General features: G+C 47.2%; 1 protein-coding gene across 4 annotated transcripts in view; it reads left to right on the top strand.

Moving 5' to 3' along the window:
• Positions 1 to 94: 94 nt before the first annotated feature.
• The window catches only part of LOC139802769 (putative P2Y purinoceptor 10), a 31,847-nt gene continuing 16,125 nt past the window's right edge, over positions 95 to 15,816 (top strand). For 3 of the 4 annotated variants that reach the window (XM_071758248.1, XM_071758247.1, XM_071758241.1), the window contains exon 1: positions 95 to 513. Coding sequence is in view for 1 of the 4 variants with exons in the window: in XM_071758242.1 (XP_071614343.1) it covers positions 15,460 to 15,466 (7 nt within the window). In the remaining 3 variants the exon portion in view is untranslated. Of the gene's footprint in view, positions 514 to 15,412; positions 15,467 to 15,816 lie in introns of those variants that run through there. The other variant, XM_071758242.1, reaches the window with a different exon arrangement.

Raw genomic sequence — 15,816 nt, 5'->3', positions numbered from 1 at the left:
GGTTTTACTAGATACAGGCATGCTGAATTTAATGTCTGGAGGGGCCCGAAGTGTGAATATTTGTTTTGAAAGCTGGCAAAAGAGCTGCAAGGCGAGAGAAAAAAAAAAATAAGAGAAAAGAATAATTAATTATGCAGTTTTGAAAGAAGAAGTTTCATTTCTGTCAGATTAAGCTGCCTTTTAATGTATTTTAAAAACCACCTCTAGGGAGAAGTAAAGAGCCCATTAGAGCTCTGCTGCACCTGGGTTTTTATGTCCCAGGAGATGATGTGTGCCTATTCCTGGGAAGGGGCAGCTGAAGGAGAGAGCCTGAAACCCCAGAGTCCTTCAAGGGCAAAGCTTTGAGATGGGAGCTGTGTGTGGCTGAAGAACCCCAGAGTTCTGACCTTAAAGAACTTGCCTGGAGCCAGAGAACTGGTGGCAGAGCATCCAATTAAGAGAAGAGCTTCTAAGAGATCTTTTGCTGGGTTCTGCTCTCCAGTCAGCTCATTAAACCCAAGTCACTCCAGAAGAGTAAGTACAGCAAGTCAGCTGCACTCCTGGCTTGTTCAGCTACAGCAACGTTTCCTTGGGCTTGCAATTAATTTCTTGCCTATCCTGCATTCCCTTTTACAGATAGAGATTATATAAACATATGGGAAGTTAACTAGCTGGGTGCTGTTGGGTTTTAGGAGGTGGTTCATTTCTCCAGCTGCTCCTTCATATTTGAAGCTGTGCTGACCTTGACAGGCTGATGGTTTTAGTGTGAGGCACAAATGAGAAAGAAAAATTGACTTGAATAAGTGTGAAGTTACAACTTGTTAGGTGAGTTTTAGGTATGAGAGAGAGGACGGATGAGAGTGAAAAGGATTTTCTCCAAAAAGCTGAGGGTGAATTTCAAACCCTCTTTGTTTGGAAGAAAAATACACGATACGTGAATAAGGTAAAAAAAAAAAAAAAAATAATAAAACCCCCAAACCTCTATTATTTCAGTTTTACAAAGAGAGACAAGAAATTTGTTTAGGTGCCAGCTTGCTGTCAGTGGGTGACCTTTTAAACTGTCAGCTTGTAAAGCTCCTTTCAAAGCTGCTCCTTTCCACTTGCACACCAGAAGCAGAAATCTGATATTCCTGAGGTAGGTGGGGGTCTGGGAGGTTTGGGGGCCAGGGCTGTTCTCATGAGGGGGGTGAGCAAGAGCAGAATGAGGCTTGGCACAGCTGAGAACTGCCAGCAGAGGAGCATCTTGTTTACAGGAATCCTGGCAGACCTCCTGCTCTCTGCTCTACCCACCTTCCCCTGGTTAAATCCAAGGGAAAAAAAAAAAAAAATTATATATATATGTATATAAACTAACCTAGAAACCACTGTCTGGCCTTCTGAAGGAAATGCTAAAGGGGGGGGAGGAAAGAACTGTGTGTGACTGGACAACCTCCAGGCTCTGCATACATAGCTGAACTGTAATCCCAGCATAATGGGTGTCTTTTTCCAAGCCAAACCAGGGCCAGTGCTTACACATTTCTCTTTGCAGTTTTATGGGGCAAGAGCTGCGGTCGATATTCTCACATAAAATGTAATACTATCATCATGTGCCAAAATGCTAACTGAAAAGATTCATTATTTTGTAATTTAATACCTTGTAAATTATATGGAGATCAGATGTTGACTGACGCTCACATCTGGGAGGATAATTCTCCACTGATCTTTTTTTTTTTTTTCCTAGGTTAGGTATACTGAGTAAATGCTCTATGGTTTGTGTATAAATAACCAATTATGCATTCAGAGAGAGGAACAAGTAAATTGTCAGATGTTGGTAAAGCTAAGCTGGAAGGCACAAAGGTGGTGAAAGGAAAGGGGATTCACAGTTCTGCATCTGAGGTGCTGCTGAGTGCCTCCTCCTCTCTCTGCCTGACGCAGGGCTGGTGTCAACACACCCCAGAACTAGGGATTTTAAAACCAAAAAACTAATTATTTAGAAGGCAATGCCTTTATCCAGCTGAAGAGGAGAGACAGGGCTCAATAATCTGCTCAGATGCTAAATATTTAGTGCTAATCAAGGCCATGAAAAGTCCCTCCTCTTATACCAGGTTTCTGGTGTGCACCAGCTGAAAGGCACCAGGTGTTTGTAGGACAACCAGAACTCAAACTCAAGCCTAGGGAGCACAAGGGTGAGGAGCCAGCACAAGCCACATCTCCAAGTCATGAACTGGCCCCTTGGGTATATAAAGAAGGATGAAAAGAGTACAAGAACACTGCTGCTCATCAGACAGCAAGGCTCTGGTCCTCCTCACCTTGTCCCCCACAGACCTGCTGCCCATGTTCAGCCTCTAGGTCTCTAAAAATATCCCCATGACTGTTTAAGGTAGATGTCCTAAGGGTTCTGCAAGGGTGATAGAGGAAAACTCCTGCTCTCCCTCCCTGCTGTGTGAAGATGCTGCATATCCCAGAGAGGATCAATCACCAGCAACTGACCAGTTAGCATCCATCCCCCAGCACCCATCCTGGGACACCAGAAACCAGGCTGGGTGTCACCCCAGAGCTCTGCAAGTGGTTCTTAGGGGAGGATTTAAGAACAAACAAACCAGTCCTCATTTCAATAAGCAGATTATGTTGCTCAGCATTAAAGAAAGAGGCAGAGCTATTCCTCATGAGATTAGAAGCCCAATTTCCCTGTTTGCCCCCTCCCTGATACTGGAAAAGCTGCAATTTTAACTTCTGCATGCTGACCTCAAGCTCACCCCTCTGGGTCCTGCTGGGGTCTGAGCTGGGGATTCTCTGACACACTCCTGAGGACCATAATTCAAATCACCCCCAGATGCTGCACTACAGACATTTTGGTCACAAAAATTAAGTTTCTGGGAGCTACAAGGGGATACACTCAAAGAACCTATAAAGGGTGGAAGATCTGCTCCAAGCACAGTTGTTTTTTTTTTTTACTTTCAAAGGTCCTTTTCTCAAGCTGCTGGTTCCAGCTCTTTGGAATCTTCTCCCTTTTGTGTTTATTCTGTCACCAGCTGATGGGGGCTCATTCTGCCCCTCAAAAATACATCCTCTTAAGTTTGGCATTTAAGGCAGTGATTTTAACCTCTACAAAGTGGGCACATTTCAGAGCAAAGCAAGACAGAGTACTAGGTTTTTTTGGTTTGGGTTTTTTTTTTTTTTTCTTTCCCCTCCTTTTTTCCCCTCACTTAATTTATAATTAATGTTTAACACTGCTGGCTGTTCTGGAGTTTAACTCTTCAATCTCACTTCCATGCAAAACCAACAGGACCCTCACACCTAAAGCATTGGGACAGGCAAGAAGTCAAGTCAGGTGGTTTCTCTTCAGGATCACCATGCACATGTTTTCCCAAAATACTCCACGTTTTCCCAAAATACTCAACCATCCAATGCCTAAGAAAACCCTGTGCTGGCTTTTTTTTTTTTTTTTTTTTGATGCCTGGGAATTTTGACCAATGTAAATAGTTCACAGAAATTAACAACACACATTTTGCACTGTTTACTCTTTCATCTATCTGTGTGCAGGATGAAAAAGGAAACTTTTTTTCCCAGAAAAAAACATTCTGTGTGAGTGTGCTCATTTACTCTGACTTCTATAAATATACATATTAACTGGAATAATATTTCAAGTCTTTCTTTAAGCTTCTTAAGAAACTCTGAGTACATCGAGCACACATGGAGAATTTCCTGGAAAACATAAGCGTGAGTAACTGGGCATTTTTTCCTTAGTTTACAGAAATCCCCCAGCTTGTTCTGAAGCAGTAAGTGCATCGTTAACCTCAATCTCTGCAGTCATGGAACACTTTCTTGGAACTCACTCCTGAGAGTCAGCATCCTACAGCCACAACAGACAGATAAGACCAAAGCAGTTACCACTGAACCTATTTTAATAAATTTATTTTCCCAGTTCCCATCTCTCTCTCCTGCAGAGGATGAAAAAGTCAGAGCCTGGGCTTCAAAACCCCTCCTGTCTCTGCTTGTGCCTCTCAGAGTTTCTCTCCCTTTGGGGTGCAAATTTGCAGCCCTTCTTTCACCCCTTATTTCCCCACTTCTTGCGCCTTGCTGGAAGGAATTTGTTAATTGCTGCAGTACCCTCAGCCCCTAAAAGAAAGCCAGAGGGCAGGTATCTTCTCTAAGGGAAAAGGAAAACATCTTTCCAGGTTTGGTGTTTTGGATGGTACACATGAATTCCAAACTCAGCCATTGGACAGGGTTTGTGTCCTCCCACTAAAGAGAGCAAAATTAATATAGGAATTATCTCCTGACCACGGGAAGGCCTCTGTGCTCCTCCCAAAGCTGGCACCAAGCTGTGTTATCTCAGCAAGTGAGATGGCAAAAAAGCCACCTCAGCAGAAGTGAGAACTGAGATCTTCCCATATAGCAGGCTGGCCCAGCACTGGTTTAGCAGCTGCCAGGAGGTGCAGGTGTTATTTCATACAATAAATCAATATTGGCTGCAGCAGGGAGCTGGGCAAAGTGCTTTAAAAGTCCCCTGGCACAGCAGCAGAGCAGCATCCTGGGGAGGATTCCTTGCTGCTCCACAGATGTGGAATATCTTGGCTTGGGAAACACTTTGATGAATTTTAGGTAGGTCACACGAGTGAAAGAAATGACCCTGATGTGCTGCTCGTGGCATCCTGTCCCCATGGACATCCCAGAGCCTCCTCCCTCCCTCTCCCTTACAGCCTTACAGAACCTGTGCAGTCACACACAGCCTGGGCTAAAAGAAAAACCACAATCAAGTCTTGTGTGAGCACAGGGCAGGATCCAGCAAGGTCAGATGCTGCCCATGCTGCTCTGGCTAAGACAATAAAGAAATTTTAGTAAGAGTTAAAATCCTTCCTGGTTAACACAGCTAGGGTCAGCACCACTCATCCCCAGCCTGAGGCTAGGATGGAGCAGGGTCACCCAGACAGCTCTGGAGCTACCAGAAGAGAAAAAGATTTCCTGCACGTGAGCAATATCAGCTGCACAGAACAACTTCTCAGACCCAGCACAACACCAGGCATGGAACCACCTGACTACAGCCAGACCCAGGGATTCATTCTCAGATTTGTGCAGGAAAAGGGTGGGGCAGGTTTACCAAGGGAGAAATTTCAGTTTCAAGTCCAACAATCACATCCTGCTAAACCTTCTACTCGTGGTAATATCTGGAGAAGGATTTTTCTGTTCCTGGTGATGCCATTTTCACTGCTGGCAGTGGTCACTTGGCACGTGTACAGCCAGGAGGCCACAGCTTCCTCTTAAAATTCCTCCCAAAGATGCTGCATTGCCAATTAGATAATTTGAAATGCATCTTCTCTCAGCATCCCTCATGAGAATGGTTTTTCTTTTTCCCACCCCACCTTTGTGTGTGAAGAGAAACATCCCTGTGCAACAGAGCTGTCCCAGAGCTGTCTCAGCCCAAGGGAAAGGAGAACATCAGCAAGAAGTGGTTGCAGTGATGTTGGCAGAGCCATGAATAGAGCTGCCCTTTGGCAGATCAGATTCCTGTCTCACTCCCCTAGGTTGTCTCCTCCTCACCAGCCAGCAGAGCATCTGGGGAGCATGGAGGAGGTGGGGGTCAGACCCTGTCATGCAGCAGCCACTTGTATTCCCAAAGATTTCTTCTACAGCTCCCCATTTAAGCACAGTTCACATTGGTTAAGTGACACTCTCAGGTCAATTTTCTCTCTCTCTCTCTTTTTTTTTTTTTGAGGGGTGGAGGACACAAACTGATTTGGAGGCTGCCACCCCCTCTTCCCCACAGTGCCCCTTGGCTCTTCCCCTGCCCTTGAGCTGTGCAACAGCTGCTGGGGAGGTCACATTGTCCACCAGTGGATGGTTTAAATATAACTCTTATTTTCACCACCTCCCCCCACAACAGGGGTTTGGTTTTAAGGGGGATAATTCCTGTTGACTGCTCTATCCCATCAAAGGCTGTTCTGTCACACCTGAGGGGGGGTTGTCCCGAAGGGTAGGACAAGAGGAGCTTCCCAAGCCAGCTCTGCAGCTCAGGTGGGTGCATCAGAGCCCCACTCCCAGCAGGTGTGTGGTGGGGATGGGTTGGGATTTCCATGGGAAGCCTGAAATACAACACCTGCAAATTTCCAGCTCTCTGGCTGATAAAACCAACACCTGCCCACAGACATCCCAACCTTTGAGGTCAGCACAGTGTCCCTGGAGTTCAGATCAGAGTTAAAGGGGAATTCAAACACCATTTCACTGTTCACTACAGAAATTAACCTATTGCACACCCCATTTACACTGCATAACCCAGCTGGCTGCATCCAGCAAGCAGTCACCTCTCTAGTTCCTTACTGTGAGAGCCTGACTCCTGATCCATTCTGGTTTCCTTATCTTAACCTGTTTGGGTTTGCAGTCCAGCTCTTGTAACATCAGAGTGTCTCCTGCTGATAGAGCAAGATGCCCTTGGAAACAAACCAAACAACTCTGCTCAATGCATCCTCTGCAGTTATCAGGAAGCCTGAGGCTGACATTTATCACTTCATCCCTGCCAGACAAAGCCCAGCAGCTTGAGTGTGGGATCAGTCCAAGGCCAAAGAAATAAAAAAATAAAAAAAAATCAGGGTAAGCAGTGAGAACAATTGTCTGAGCTCCCAAGGATTCCCTGCGTGTGAGTGCCACGGCCTCATGTAAAGACTGCAAGACTTGGGATGTTTGGGCTGTTTAAAAGCACATATGGATTTGTCACCAAAACCTCAGCCTTTGGTTGATCTCACATTTTGGGGAAGGACCCAAGGACAGGCTACAGGAGGAACCTCACAATGAGTAAAGATCTTTTAAAAGAAGAAGTAAAATAAGCAGCAAACAAACTCATCAAGTTACAAACCATGAACTCATGGCAGACCCTTCACTACATCAGTCACTGGGAGTCAAAGCTGCTATCAGCAGTGGTGTCACACTCTAACAAACTACTTAGTAAGGTTTTCAGCCACATCCATCTATCTTTTTCCATACTGATAAGACAGCAGAACAAGGTCTTGTATTAGAGTGAGAGCCTTGCTACTCATCTGAAGGGGCACACCAGCAAAACTCAGCATTCCTCTACACCTGGGTGTAAGACCCAGAGTTGAAGGGCCGCACACCCTATGCTGCTCTTCTGCAAGGCACCAAACCCCCAACCTTCCTCAAAGCATGTGCAGAAACCCCCAGAAATGCCAGGAGGTTTTCCCCTCTGCAAGCTCCCCTCTTCCCTTGCTGTTCCCCACTGCACAAAAAGCCTTAAAGACCCAAAAGGGCAGAGCAAGGAGTCCAAGACATCCCTGCATGTCTGTGTCTGCAGGAGCTAATGGGATAACTGCTAGAAGGTGTTAGTTATGCTGCAGGAGGGTAAGGATTTGGGAGGAGGAAGGCTGAGGGAAAGGAGAGGGACAAAGAGGCTGGTTGATAGAATTACATTAATTTCCCCCAAATAACATAGGGACTTGAGCCTTCCACAGGGTTTACATCCCCTTGCCAAGCTGGGTAGATGCCAGCCAGCTCACACCTGAAATCCCCCAACACTGAGCTCCAGGTTTAATGAAACCCAGCTGAGGGCAGGGTTTCCAAAGAGTTCTGTAATGCAATGGGTTTTTTATTATAAACATGGCTTTTTTTGTTTGTGCTTTTTTTTTTCTGGAGAAGTTTTCACAAACAAGTTTTATCAGCTTACACTGGAGGTTTCATCACCTTTGATATCTGAGACTGGAGAAGGGAAGAAAACCCCAGCCCCTGCCCAAGCCATTCCTCCTGGCCCATGTGTCACCAGTTTGACTCAGCCTGGTGGGCCAGGGGCTATGGGACAACAATAGAAATTTGGCACTTTGCACCTGAGAGCCAGAGCTCACAAACCCTAAAAATAAAGCCTTCTGAGCTGCTGAAGGTGGATTTTCCTACCCAATTTCCTGCTGAGCCCTTCCAGCCATCATTTGACCACTGACTGCTTCATTGATGGACCTTCTTGGTTTATTGTAGAGAGATTTAACTAGAAAGTAAGGAAGCAGGGGATTCCTGTTGGTGTTTTCTTTGAGGGGGGGAGAGTAGGAGGGGGGAAGAAATGAGACAAAAAGAATTATGAGCAACATCCACTTTTTCCTGGCATCAGAGTCACTTCAGAGTAAGTGATGCAACGAAACCCCTCCTTCCCCCGCACGGGGCTCTCCTTTCTTTTCCTTCCCTTCATAAAGTGCAGGTTAAATAAAGAAACATCTGCAGCAACTTGGCAGCCGATGAGCCCTAATCAGGCAAAGAGAAATAGAGTTATCTGGAGTGTGCACAGGGGTGCAGGATGCCAAGGGGCTTTGTGAGAAATGTGTGCCAAAGCACTTGAGCTCCAGATTAGAATCAGCAGGAGCTTCAGGGACCCCAACTCCTGGCCATGGGACAACGAGCTGCAGGAGGACATGCAGGAAAGTACAGGCTCAAGTACCAAAAAAGGACATTTTGGTTAGAAAAAAAAAAAAAAAAAAAAGAACCATTATAAGCAAATCTCTAGAGCAGACGTACAGAAGGAGTTCCTGCTGACGCGCAGAAATTGGGGGTGTGAGCAGCTCAGAGCTGGAGTTACCCTTGGGTTGAAGAATGACTTGGCTGATGTGTGGGAGGTGGCACAAGCAGCCCCAGTCTATCTCTGGGCCTTTCTGTATTTTTTTTTCCCCACACTGATGAGAGATTTGTCTGAGAAATAGGAGCTGCTGAGGGTCCCAGCCTCAGGTGCTCTCTGGATGCTCTCCAGGGCAGGAGGACACAACCTCTGCTCCTCCCTGCTCTGCTCAAAGTTTCCAGTGCAGAGGCAGCAGTCTCCAGCCTAGCAGCAGAGCCACCTCCATGCATGCAATATTTCTGTCTCACATTAAAAATTATCTTTATCAGGTAACAGTGATCAACACCAGAGTCATCTCCCTGCCTCAGATAGGAAACCTGAGCCAGCAGCTCTGAGCAGACACTGACTTCTTCAGCAGCCCTTGCTGGGGGTGGTTTCACAGCTCTCCCCTGGACTCTTTCCTTTGCTCTTCTGCTCAATATTTCCCTGAGGAGATGTAAAGCAGCTCCTCACAAAACCCCGGGCAGCTTCACAGCCCAAGCTCCAGCAGTAAAACTTCACCTGGTGATGCTGAGCAGAGAGCTGGAGCAGGGGCAGTCCCATGGCTACAACAGGATAGGTTTTTACTGGCTTTGTCCCACTGGCTACAGAAAGAAACCTGAAAGGCTCTAGGCAAGAAGCAGAGATGGAATTTACATCCTTTTCAGAGTTTAAAGTGAAAGACCATATTCCACGCTGCTTTCTCATGAAAACTCAACAAGTATATTTCTAATTTTTTCCCCCTCCCCCCCGCCTTTTCTTTCTTTTTGTGCTAGATACGACTGCTCTGGAGAAAGACCAGAGACAGGAGCTGGGATCTGTCTCCATCATTGACATTGCACTGGAGGCACTGGGTTACACGACAGGTTCACAGGAAGAATTCAAGCAGCTCAGTTTTAATGTGCTTGGCCCCACGAGAGTCCTGTGGGCACCTTCCAGAGAGGCTGAAAGCTGCTTTCTAACCCTCTCTCACAGCCAGGTCTGAGGAGCTCATCACAGGAGGCAGATTGTGCAGCTCAAGGTCACATCTCTGACTGCAGCCTCACACCACAGAAACCCTTCCTCCCAGCTCAGCTGCTTCCCAGGGCTAAGGAAAAGAATTCCCCCCAAAAAACCTCCAGTTCCCGGTCAGTTTTATAAAGGTGAAGCTCACAGCTTCTCACACAGTTTCAGCCCCAAGGCAACAGCTGACTGAACACACCTGAGGGCAGAGGTTGGCATTGACTTTCTCATGGAAAATTCTGGTGGGAGGCAGCAGGGTTCTGCCTGACACTCACACTGCCAGCATGGAAAGTGAGGAAGGAAGCCCCATCCCCACACGGAAAACCATGTTTTAACTATGGACACATGGGCTATATTGGAACTCAAATGCATGCAGACAGTTCAGAAGTCAAATGGGTTGGCTAGCAAGTTCCAGTGGGGTTTTGGAGACCATCCTATGTCAGTATTTCTCGAGTCTTTGAAGCTCTGGAGAGCTGAGCTGAGGTCCTGGCTGGGACAGGACCATTCCTGAGCACCTCCCATGTGCCTTCCCCACTTCTGGGATGGCTCACTGGGCACAGTGACAAAACAAACCCATAGGATCCCATATTGAAGAAGCAAGACCCTACAACATGAATCATATTTCCTTTCAGCTTGCACGAGCAAGAAAACCACAGTTTGCCCTCGAGTCAGCTGGTGCTGGGCTCCTTACCTCTGATCCAAGGCAGGATGCTCAGGCAGGGGAGGGATGTGATCCAGGGGATGATGCTGCTGGTTGGGATCTGGGATCTGCAGGCTCCTTGCAGGACCCACGAGTCAGGAACAGGGATGTGGCTCATCCCAACACTTTTCTGCTTCTCATCTCGGGTTGGGGGGACACCCTGCAAAGGAATACTTTTGTTTGCAGCCTGTGTTTGTGCACATTGCAGGCACAGAGATGTCACCTGTCCAGGCAGGTCCTGTTTGGGGAGATTTCTGTCACTTTTGAAGGTAAAAGCAGACCCAGCACTGGCTTTGCAGCCATCTCCCTGTCCTTGGAAATCCACCTGGCAACTGATGCTCCCCAAACGCATCACCTCAGCCTACCCTTCAGCTGGGTGTTACCCACTTCAGCCTGGTACCCTGCACTCTTCTACCCCACAAAAAAGTAAAGGAGAGAGAGCTCAAAGCCCTCCCATCCCCTCAGAGAGGAGGATGAAAGGAGCAACAGATTGAGGGGAAGAGGGGATGTGCAGACAACTGGAAAATAGACACGAAGGGGCAAGAAAAGCTTGGGGAAATGAAAAAGGAAAGCAGAAGGAAACCTGTAAGAACAAGAGGGAAGGAGAGAGCAGGATAATGTGGCAGAAGGGTGAGGTGATGTAGGACAGGTAGGAAAAAAACCTGAACGTGAAGCATGAGATGGAAAAGGAAGCTAAACCAGCATGATTCATTTTTATATAGCCCCCCATTTATCAGGTAAAAGTTAACATCAAGCCTTAGAAATCAGGAGGAGGATTGTTCCTGAGACCTCTTTCAGCAGTGCCAGCAAGAGGGTTTGGTGGGTTTCAACTCAGACTTCTTTCCACCCAGAGGACCTGGAAGTTGGGCAGGGCTACACGGGAGCACTGATGCTTTTGCTGCATTCCCCACAGCTCTGCCCCGATTGCCCCCAGGACCAGGGCCCTTCAAGTAACCTCTGCAGGGTGGAAAGAGCTTTGTTGAAACTTGGTTTTGAGCATCCTTGGATCTCCAGGACTTGGGCTGCCTCTCCAAAGGGCAATACAGAACACACAGATTCTTCCTCTTTTGCCCCCACAAGAACTCTGACAGCCTGTTGGGGTTTTTTTGTTTGGGGTTATTTTTTTGTTTGGTTTTTATTTTTTGTTTGGTTGTTTTTTTTTTTCCAGTAGCCTTTGTACAAGTCTGACCTCTGAAGGGGGTACAGGCCCCTTCTCACTTTCACACATCTAACTACTTGGGTTCAGAGTACAAGCAGAGCATCCTCCAGTGGCTGCATCCACATGGTCAGCTCTTCCCTGGTGTTTAGAAAAGCAAGAAATACTCTTTCATCCTTTGCCCAGAGCCCACCAGTTCTGTGCAATGGATGGGTTCCCTCTGCATGGCTTTGAGCTTCCCTAACCCAAAGACAACACCCACAACCTTCCCCTTCATCAACAAGCTCCTAATCAGCCCAGGCTTTTGATGTATTTTAAATCCTCCAAGTTTATTTTCCCACACTTCTGCAAGAACACAGTATTTATTCATCCAGCGAGGTACATGCAGGCACTCAGTGAGAAAATAGCCACACTTTAAGCCTTGAATTTCACCTCCCTTCTGTCTCTGTTATTTCAGGCATCTTCATTTCTAACTCCACAGCTGGCTGATGCATTTATAGCATCTTTACAGTAACCAAGTGTTCTTTGGCTGTCCTGAGGGCAAGGCAGCTGAGCCTTTGGAGTGCAGTCCAGCTCTGCTCAGTTTGAGGTTGCTCAAGTTAACTTTAGAGACTAATGAAGCTATCAAAGATAGCAAAAAACCCCTGAGGAAATAGCAAGTTTCTCAAGCTGTTCTTCTCCCTCTTTTCCAGTAGTTAGGTCCAGGCTAATTCACAATCCTACCTTGCTCCAGAGCATCTCTTTCAGACTGCTCATTCCAGAAAGCTTGAAGGAGTGAATACAAGGTGCTCCCCCCTGTAATTAATTTCATTGCTTGGCTTGCTGGACCAAAAATATTGTCCCACACAAGGCAATAGGCATGGATGGGTTTAATTACTGTAAAAATAGATAAAAGAGCCTTTTTTTCTCCTTTTTTTGGGTGTGTGTGTGTTCTGTTTTTTTGTTGTTGTTGTTGTATTTTGGTTTGTTTTTGTTGTTTGTTTTCTTGGTTTTTCTCTGTGTGAAGGTTTCATTATTCAAGAAACAAAACTGTTTTATACATCAAACAGAAGTCAAACCAGAGAGTCCACCAGGGAGAGAGATGGTGCAGAAACTGAAGCATTTAGTGAAGAATTCAAACGTGGTTGTAAGAAATTCCCTTTTAGGAAAAAAAACAACAAGCCACCCCCCAAAAAAAACAAGCTAACAAAAGAAAAAAAAAAAAACCACCAAAACCAAACTAAAACCAACTAACCGAAAATGCCCTCAAGTAGCAGTAGTGGCAGAAGACACAGGAGCAACAGGAGCCAAAAGGCTCAGTAACTCGGGGCTACCAAATCTGCTGCGTGGCCACCAGAAGCCCGAGGGGGACCAGACTCAGCAGCACCAGGGGGCAGCCGTGGGACACGAATGAGAAATACAAAACCCCATCAGCTGCCTCTCATCCGTTCATTTGCTGACAGATAAAATTTGAGGGTCTCTGGCATGGAAAAATATTTTTACCACGCTCACGACCCCCCTAAGGAAAAAAAAAAAAAAAAAAAAAATTTAAAATTGCCCTTCAAAAGCAGCTCTTTAAAATCTTTGTGTCCAGGGCAGCCTGAGCCACTCCAAGTCCTCATGCCATGGGTTCATATCAGGAATTTCTCCCCCTACAACTGCTTCTTAAGGCCTTCTTGGTCTGAGCATCCTTCCCCATTCCTCCTATCCAGATTCCTGCCATGAAGCCTCTTCCCATGGCACTGTCCTGAGCTATGGAACAACCTGCCAGGAAAATCCCACCTGGGATTCCAAGCAAGAGGCCACAGCACCAGGAGCAAATAAACCAAATTAAAGGAGCAAAAGGAGGAATAGACTGCATTTTGATAAAGGAAGGAAGACATTTTAGCTTGGAGGAAGAAATATTTGTTTCCTCCCTGACAAGCTGCTCTAAAGAAAAAGGATCAAAAGTTTGCAGTGGGATATATTTTTTAAATGTTTGTTAACTTGTCCTGAAAGCGTGTGCTGCCATCGTGTGCCCGAGAGGAAAAGCACAAGAGAAGGCACCCAAATAGCTCAGGGGGTGAGAACACCTCTGCTTTGCAAGGTTTTCAACCCAAAATACATCTGAAGCTTTAACTGGGATAAAGGGAGGGCAGGAGCACCTCCAGATGGGTCCACTCCACACTGCACAGCACAGGCAAAGATTTGAGAGATTATCCAGAGAGGATAAATTGAGGGAAAATACAAGAGAATAGAAAACCTAAAAAAAAAAAAAATACTGGGGAGGAAGTTTTATTCTGAAAAAAACTCCCAACTAGAGGCTTATCCCAAACCCCAGGAGACTGTAGAACTGAGGACAAGACACAGAACCATGGATGTGATGAAACCAGAGAAGGAAAATTGCTGCCTGTAGCATCCCATTTTCTGAGAAAGAGATCACAGGTGCACTGGAGAAAGGCAATGAATGCCATGCTGGGCAGGCACACATGGAAAAAAAAAGGGTCTGGGATGAGCAGCAGGGCCTGGAGTTGCCACAGAGCACGAGAAAGCAGCAAAAGTGTAAATAAGTCACTGAGGTTATGAAGAGCAAGGAGAGTCCAAGTTACCTGCAGGGCTGAGGTGCATCCCAGGAGCATCGCAGACCACAGTGAGGGGAGGAAGGGGCTGAGGCTCCATCCTGAGCTTAAATGGAGCTGGGAAGAGCCCCAGGTGAGGCTGCTGAAGGCCATCAAGGGGTCTGACCCCAGCAAAGATTGAGTAACCAGGTGTGACAGCTGCCAAACCCCATGAGATGAGACCCTGCAGCCTCCCAGACTTCCCTACAAGAAACCATTGAGTCACTCTCCCCCAGCTTCCTTCCAGCAGCCCCCAAAATGCCTTCCTCCTTTTCCCCTATCCCCAGTGCCCTTCCTGCACAAAGGGAGCTTCTTTCCTCTCTTCACCCCCACCCCAGCTGCTGACCCCAGTGCAGGGATGTGCCCTGACCCAGCCAGGAGCAATCTTCTCCCCTCTTCTTCTTCTCTGAGCAGAGGGATGGATGGGATGTGCCTGGTGCTGGGCTTCACCTCCCTTCCCACCTGCTCTGCTCCAGAAGAACCTTATGTAGTGGGCACCCTGACCTGGGGGAGGTGTCCCTGCCCATGGCAAGGGTGGGGGGGCTGGAACTGAAGGATCTTAAAAGTCCCTTCCAACCCTGAATATTCTGTGAATCTATGAAATCCAAGGCTTTTATCTGAACCCTTTTTGTTTCTTGGTCCTCCTTCTGTTAACACCACTGCTGCTCCTGGGAGGGCTGCACACACTGACCACCATGAGGTGCTCAAATTATTCACCAGGGGAGTTCTATAAATACCCAAAGCTTTGTCTGTGCCTCATCTCAGAGCTCAGGGGCCTGCAGACCTGGGGAAGTGATAACAGCTGCACCAAAGAGTGTGGGCTCTGAGCTGCCCACAAAGCTGCAGAGAGGTCCTGAGAGCTCCTGCAAGAGGAACTGTGCTGGCAGGGCCAGGATGCTCAGGGCTGGGGCTCAGTGGTCATTGTGCACCTCACAAAATGAAGATGCAGAGATGCTCAAAATAAACAAACAGAATCCAAGTGCTTGGCCCTGGTGCTGGTGCCACTGCTCTCCCTTGGCTGTCATCTCCCCCTGGCTGGAGGACCTGCTGGGCTCAGAGCTGGCACCAAAGTTGGGTTCCCACCCATTGCCTCCAGGGAGACTCCCCTGACCACCACACTTGTCAATTATTCCTTGCAAAAGGGAAAGGTGCCTCCTCCACCCTTCCTTTCTCAGTTCTTCCACTTGTGCAGCCAGGAATTCAAGACTCAGGGAGCTGAAGGAGGGAGAAAGGGCTCAGGTGTTCACCAGCTCAGCTCCCTTGAGCAGCACCCATTCTCCCAAGGAACCTCCCTGGAGCTGGAGGAGCAACTCAGCATCCCTGGAGGAGCTTTTGCAGCCACCTGAGTCCTCACATCAGGGGTGTTTGTTCTTCCAGGTGATGTGGATGCACTTTATGAGCTCTGTCCCTGATTTATATCAGCAGGAAGCAGCCATGCGCTGCTCCAGTGTCAGATGGAAGTTGGATGTGAAGAAATAGCAATGAGATGAGAGGTAGCTGAGTTTGGGGCTTAAACCTGGTGGTTAAAATGCAACTGCCATGGAAGTGGCTGCTAAGGCAGGTCTGGTGAATCCACACCTTCATGTGAAAAGGGCCATGTTCAAACTGCACCACAACAGGGTGTAAATGCTCTGCCCCTTTTGGGAAACTTCTCAGAGAAGATTGAATGGAGACAGAGAAACCCTGAGTGCTTCCAGCTGCCAAGCTCCTCTCCCTTTCTCCCTGCAGGGCTGTGTTTTAGGAAGCAAACATATATTTTGTTGCCATGCCTCATTCACTCCCCACGAGAATCAGATCAGTGCCTTTTGCCACTTTTAGCACAAAACCATATTGCAGGCAAATC

The sequence above is a fragment of the Heliangelus exortis genome, chromosome 14, assembly GCF_036169615.1.
Source record: "Heliangelus exortis chromosome 14, bHelExo1.hap1, whole genome shotgun sequence".
Classification (NCBI taxonomy): Eukaryota; Metazoa; Chordata; class Aves; order Apodiformes; family Trochilidae; genus Heliangelus; species Heliangelus exortis.
The sequence above is the reverse complement of the archived record's forward strand: the minus strand, read 5'-3'. Positions and strand labels throughout refer to the sequence as shown.